Source organism: Gopherus evgoodei, chromosome 10 (genome assembly GCF_007399415.2).
Source record: "Gopherus evgoodei ecotype Sinaloan lineage chromosome 10, rGopEvg1_v1.p, whole genome shotgun sequence".
Lineage (NCBI taxonomy): Eukaryota > Metazoa > Chordata > Testudines > Testudinidae > Gopherus > Gopherus evgoodei.
The window spans coordinates 959,860-965,859 of NC_044331.1; the positions used below are offsets into that span (position 1 = coordinate 959,860).

A 6,000-nucleotide genomic window follows, 5' to 3' on the forward strand; every position below is an offset into this window, starting at 1 on the left:
CTGTGGTTTGGGAGCAGCCAGCGTGAGCCAGTGCTGGACAAGGGCCTTTTCAGGGCTTGCACAGAAGCTGCTTTCACTTGTGCTTGCGCTGTGCCCATGTGGCTGGGAGTGGGGCACTGAGTGCTTCCCATAGAGCTTGGGGGGCGTCTGTCTCTAGCTCCACTTGTCCCTCCCTGCATGCTTCCCAGGACTGGTACCCTGGGATCTGCCAGTGCTCATCACCCATGCTGGCACCAGCACCCCTCCACTGCAGAGCACAGAGGTGCCATGTGTCCAGTGCCCAGGCCGAGCACAGCCTCCTGGCATGCTGGGTGTGGAACTCAGTCAATGGCCACCCAGGGCCCCGCAGCTGCCCCATAGCTCTGGGCTTCTCTAGGACCCAGGTGCTCACTGCCTGGCCTGGCAGCTTTTGGGGGAGGGAGGAGATGCAGTGCCCAGGCCAGAGAGCAGGAGCCGAGCTCTGGAGATGCTGCCATCTCAACTGCAGGTGAAGAAAGGAGCCATTCATGGCTGGCACAGTGCAGCTATTTAGGAGGGGCGGACACACTCACTGAGCAGCCCTCTGCCTTCCAGGAACTGGGCTGGTTTGAATGTGGTGTCCATGTTGTGGGGGGAGCTGGCGCTGAGCCGGGGGAGCTGTCTGCCTGCTGTGGCACAGGAAAGCCCAGGAGGTCCCATCTTGTCCATCCCAGAGCCAGGCCTCTCAGGGAGCATCTATGCTACAAAGAAAATCCCATGGCTTTGTCAGCTCACAGGCAGGGCCGGCTCCAGGGGTTTTGCTGCCCCAAGCAGTGCCAAAGAAAAAAAAAGCCGTGATTGCGATCTGCGGCAATTCAGTGGGATGTCCTTCACTCCGAGCGGGAGTGAGGGACCCTCCACCAAATTGCTGCTGAATACTTGAAAGTGCCACCCTGCTCCAGAGTGACCGCCCCAAGCACCTGCTTGATAACCTGGTGCCTGGAGCGGGCTCTGCTCAGGCATTCTGGCTGGGGCTGGAGCCTGGGCTCTGGGACTGTGCAAGGGGGGAGGTCCCAGAGCCCGAGTCAGCTGACCCAGGCCAGCAGTGGCTGTGTATTGCAGTGCAGACATACCTTAGCTCCTCCCCAGAGCCAGCTTCATCTCCCAAGCTCATGCCAACTCTTGTCCTGTCATGTGGGGCTGTGTTCTGACCTGGGGGCCCGTCGGACCATCAGCCACTCCCGTTCCCAGCCGGCCCCGTCACTGAGCGCCCAGGGTCAGGCCAGGTCTGACTGTTACACACGCTCATTGTCAGCTGCTGCTCAGCCCTGCCCTTTCCCCTGGCTCCTGGACCCCAGGTTGGGTTCTGTTATCAGCACAGCTGTGCCTGTGTTGCTGCCACTGCAGCTGGGAAGCTCTGCCTGGGGGGAGCTGGGAGAGGCAGCTGGAAAGGGAGCAGCAGGAGTAGATCAGTGGAGAAGGGACGCAGCAGGGTGGCTGGCACCTAAAGCTGCTGCTTCCCTGCCAGAAGGCCCTGGGGGGCCTCCCTAGCTGCTGCATTCCTGGCAGCGGAGGGCCATGCCAGGCACTGCTTGCCTGCTCTCCCTTCGGGGCCTCTGGACGGTTCTTGCTTGTGAGTTGAGAAGGCAGCAGGGTTGGTATTTCCCTGGGACCTCGGCTCAGGTGGTGTGGAGGGGCCCAGTGGGGGGCTGCATCCACTGCTGGCTGCACGCTGACTCCACTTCCTGTGCTCTGCAGAGACATTGGGAAGCGCCTGGAGGTCCGGAGGAAGGTGGATGCCTGCCTGGGGAAGGCCAGTTCCATCGGCAGGCTGGAGCACGTCCAGGCCAGGCTGACGCTCTCCTACAACCGGCGTGGCGACCTGGCCATCCATCTCACCAGCCCTATGGGCACCCGCTCCACCCTCCTGGCTCCCAGGTAGGGCCTCGACTGCCGCAGCCTGGGGGCTGCCCAGGCCCCCTCCTGTGCGCTGCTCGGGCTGTCTCAGGCGGCAGGCTTCACCTCTCTCTCGTCCCCAGGCCCCACGACTACTCGGGTGACGGCTTCAACGACTGGGCCTTCATGACCACGCACTCGTGGGACGAGGACCCCTCCGGTGACTGGGTGCTGGAGATTGAAAACACTAGCGAAGCCAACAACTACGGTGCGTGCAAGGGACTGCAGGCTCCCTGGTGCTCGCTATGGCCCCAACTGCCCACCCAGCCTGCTCTCTGGCGCCTGCCTACCGCTGTCCGTGGCGCCCACTGCACTCCCCCACCGGCGTCCCCCTCCTGCTGGAGCCTGCCTGGCCCGGCACACTGTCGCAACAGGCAGGCTGGCATCGTGTATACTAGGTGCCATGTGCTGAGCAGAGAGATGGTCGCCCCGTGGCCACAATGCCTGCGCTCCAGTGGTAGCTCCTGGGTGCTGGTGGCTGCAGCACCACGACTGGGCAGGGGCGCCTGAGGCCAAGCACCTGGGAGAGGGGTGGGGAGGAACCTGGGTCTGCCTCTGAGGGACTTGGAGGAAACTTGCGATGCAGAGGCCCCATGGCGCAGTGTCCTCTCTTTGGGCGGGGTCAGCGCAGAGCCCCCATCCCTGCTGCTGGGGCCCCACTCGGCTCATGTGGGGCAGTGGCACAGCAGTCTGTGGGCACAGCCTGCCCCCTGCTCTCCTGGATTTCCATGGGAGTGGCAGGGGGTATGATGGGCCCTGTGCCCAGCAGAGGGCACCAGACACTGAGATTAACGCCTGGTGGGTTAGCAAGTGTTAGTCCGAGTGGCAGGTCCCTGGGCGCTGCTCACCCTCTCCCTTGGCCTGCAGGCACCCTGACCAAGTTCACGCTGGTTCTGTACGGGACGGCGACAGAGCCCCCTAGCCTCTCCAACCAGCTCGAAAGCAGCGGCTGCAAAACCCTCACCTCCAGCCAGACCTGTGTGGGTGAGTGAGGGGGCTGGATCCCTGCTGCTGGACAGCCAGGCCCAGGGATCTGGGGAGGGTGGGCAGAGCTGTGCCCAGAAGCACCCAGACTGGCTTGGAGGTGCCACAGCCCGTAGGGCAGGTATGCCAGTCGGGGGCTGGCAGAGCTCGGGCCGAGCACTAACCCAGCCCTGTCCCTGCAGTGTGCGAGGAGGGCTTCTACCTGCACCAGAAGAGCTGCCTGAAGCACTGCCCCCCCGGCTTCGTGCCCAGCCTGCAAAGTGCCCACTACGCCCTGGAGAACAGTGTGGAGCCCAGCCCCCCTCACCTGTGTGTACCCTGCCATGCCTCCTGCGCCACCTGCATGGGGCCCACGGCCAATGCCTGCCTCAGCTGTCCAGCCCACTCACACTACAACAGCTTGGACCTGACGTGCTCTCACCAGACGCAGAGCAGCCGCGCATCACCTGCCCTGGGCCAGCCCGAGGCACCGCCCACCTCCAAACTGGCCATCCTGGTGGCCAGCCTCAGCTGCGTCTTCATCATGCTCATTTTCATCACCGTCTTCCTGGTGCTGCAGCTGCGCTCGGGCTTCAGCCTGCGGGGCGTCAAGGTGTACTCCCTGGACAGCGGCCTCATCTCCTACCGGGGGCTCCCCGCCGACCTGTGGCAGGAGGAGCTGCCTTCCGAGTCGGAGGGGGAGGACTGTGAGGCGCACAGCGAGAGGACTGCCTTCATCAGAGACCAAAGTGCCCTTTGAGCCCCCCGGCCCCTCCCTGCCCTGCCCTGGCACAGCCCCTGGGGTGGGGAAGGCTGAGGGGCCCTGGACACTGCCCCGTCCTGCTCGGGCGAGGGCTTCACCAGCTGCTGGCACCATCCTGTGGGCACCTCTGCTCCTGGCCCAGGGCAGCGGCTGTCTGCCCTGCTCTAGGGAGGGCCCCCTGGCACCGTCCTGGGCTCTCACCCCCACAGAACCAGGCCCAGTCTCCGGTTTCTTCTAACTCGCCAAAGTGTTTTTAGCATGGGGGCCCCCCCTACCCCCACCAGCCCCATGGGCCTGGTGAGGATCTTGTCTGCCAGCCCTGCCTGTGCCCGTCACACCAATGTGCTGGGGCAGGGGCAGCCAGATGCGTCTCTTTCAGGGCTGGGGCTCCTATCTGCTCGGGCTGGCCCTCAGGCTGGGCACTGCAGCTCCATGGTGGGGGCTCTGGCGAGGGAGTGATGTGCTGTCTCCTTCCAGCCTTGGGCTCTCCAGGCCTGGCCCCAGTTTGGGCCCAGAGCACTGGGCAAGTCCTGCTCTCGGTGACCCTCTTCCCTCCTGGGGAGCAGCAGGGCTCCCTCAGCTCTGAGGCCCCCCCAGGAGTGGCAGCTGTTTCCTTCTCTCTACAGCAATAATGGCTAGCCCCCTGGCAGGGCTCCGCCGGTGGCCAGGAGGGAGTATGAGGCTCTGCGGTGTTGAAGGGCCAGGAGCAGAGTCTCATCTGGGGCCGGTCCCAGGGACCCCAGCCCTGCGGCAGCAGGCGGCAGCAACCTCACTGCTCCTCGCCTGCTGGAGCAGTTTCCAGGGCATTGCCCCAAGTGCCCAGTCCGCTGCCCATGGGCCGCCTGCTCTTCCCTCCCTTCAACCCTGCAGCGCTCTCTGGCCTTGGGCCATGCAGCCTGGTCCAGTCTCCAGCCCAGTGCAGAGGCAGCAAGTCATGGAATATCTGCCCACCCTCCCCCCCCAATGTGCCTTGCCCCTCCCCTGGTGGTGACAATCTGTTTTGCTCCCCAGCTGGAGCCCCCCAGTCCCCTCCCTGTTCACACATCATTTGCTCATGATGGTGGGTGAGGCCTGGCCCAGGTAAGTAGGGGCTTCAGCATCAAGTGCCCCCTGCAAGGGGCCTGAGCACCAAGCCCAGATCTGCACCCCCAGGCCTTGTCTGTGCTTCAGCCCCTGCGCAGGCTCAGGCAGTGCCGGGGGGCAGGGTCCCCCCCCCCCAGTTTTCTGTCATCACTTTCTGGTGCACAGTAATTTGTTCTTGTAATTTAATCAGGCAGGTGTTGCCTCCTGCACCCGGTTTTTAATTTAATGGTTGTGGATATAACGCTAGAGAGACTGAGAGTTATTAAATGTTCAGAACTATGCAAACCAGCCCCCCCCCCCCAGAGCATGTTCTGTGCCCCTGCCTGGCTGGGTGGACTGCCCCCTGCTCCTTCCCATGCAGGCTGTGCCTCTTCTCTCCCCCCACCCGCCCCCTCATTGCCACTTCCCCTTGGCCTGCGGCAGATGCAAGGGCCAGCCAGCTCTGCTCCAGCCTCCTCTTGGTGCTGCCCTCAACTCTGGGAATTGCTGCTGCCTGGGTATGCCCCCCCCCCTTCCCACTCTGCCCTGTTGCTCAGGCTGAACAGCGGTGGGGCAGGGAGACAGGAAGTGGGAGCCCTAGCCTTTGAGAGCCAGATGCTGGGCCCTGCGCCTTGCTGCGAGTAGCAGCCCCCTGCGAGTGTGGGCCTGGGTCATGTGTTAACTGCTTGACAGCTGGGGTAGGGGGCCCCAGGTCAGGTGCCTGCCCCCCCCAAACCAGCTCACACCTGACTTCTGGGGCAGGGCAGGGCAGCACCTACACTCAGCCCCATCCTGCACTGGGGGGTGGGAGCCACCCGAGTGCCCTCTGCCAGCGCACCATTGCCTAGGCCCCTCCACTTCTGCCCTTGCTGCCTGTTCCAGCCCGGCCTCAAGGCTGTCCCCTGGGGCTCCTCGGGCTTCCCTCTGAGCACAGTGGGCGAGGGTGTGGGGTAGAATCCCAGCATCAGCCTTGGTCCAGCCTCTGGCTCCCCAGGGTGGGCCTGGGTCCCCTGGCTGCAGTGCCAGGGTGGGGGCAAGCTCATAGTGGGGCTGGGAGGAGGATCTTCCCCACCCCCAAGAGCCAAGGCCCAGCCGTGGGGCCCCCTAAGCACTTGTCATGTCTGGAAACTTCTGCTGCTTCTCAGGAAACCACCAAAATCAGGAACTAATTCAGGAAGCTCCTGGTGGTGTGGAGGAAAGCTGGGGCCATGTGAGGCACTTGGAGAGCCTGGCCTTGCCTGCCCTGTCCCAGCCGCCCAGGCTGAGCCCTCTGGGCATGAGGGGTGCAGGCCCTTGGG

The 6,000-nt window shown here is 64.1% G+C and overlaps 1 protein-coding gene across 3 annotated transcripts in view; it reads left to right on the forward strand.

Annotated features, from left to right (window-relative positions):
• The window catches only part of FURIN (furin, paired basic amino acid cleaving enzyme), a 28,498-nt gene extending 23,487 nt beyond the window's left edge, over nucleotides 1-5,011 (forward strand). For 2 of the 3 annotated variants that reach the window (XM_030577406.1, XM_030577409.1), the window contains exons 13-16: nucleotides 1,717-1,896; nucleotides 1,998-2,122; nucleotides 2,782-2,898; nucleotides 3,081-5,011. In XM_030577406.1, coding sequence (XP_030433266.1) covers nucleotides 1,717-1,896; nucleotides 1,998-2,122; nucleotides 2,782-2,898; nucleotides 3,081-3,637 — 979 coding nt within the window. In that variant the 3' untranslated portion in view covers nucleotides 3,638-5,011. The remainder of the gene's footprint in view (nucleotides 1-1,716; nucleotides 1,897-1,997; nucleotides 2,123-2,781; nucleotides 2,899-3,080) is intronic. The other variant, XM_030577408.1, reaches the window with a different exon arrangement.
• Nucleotides 5,012-6,000: the final 989 nt, after the last annotated feature.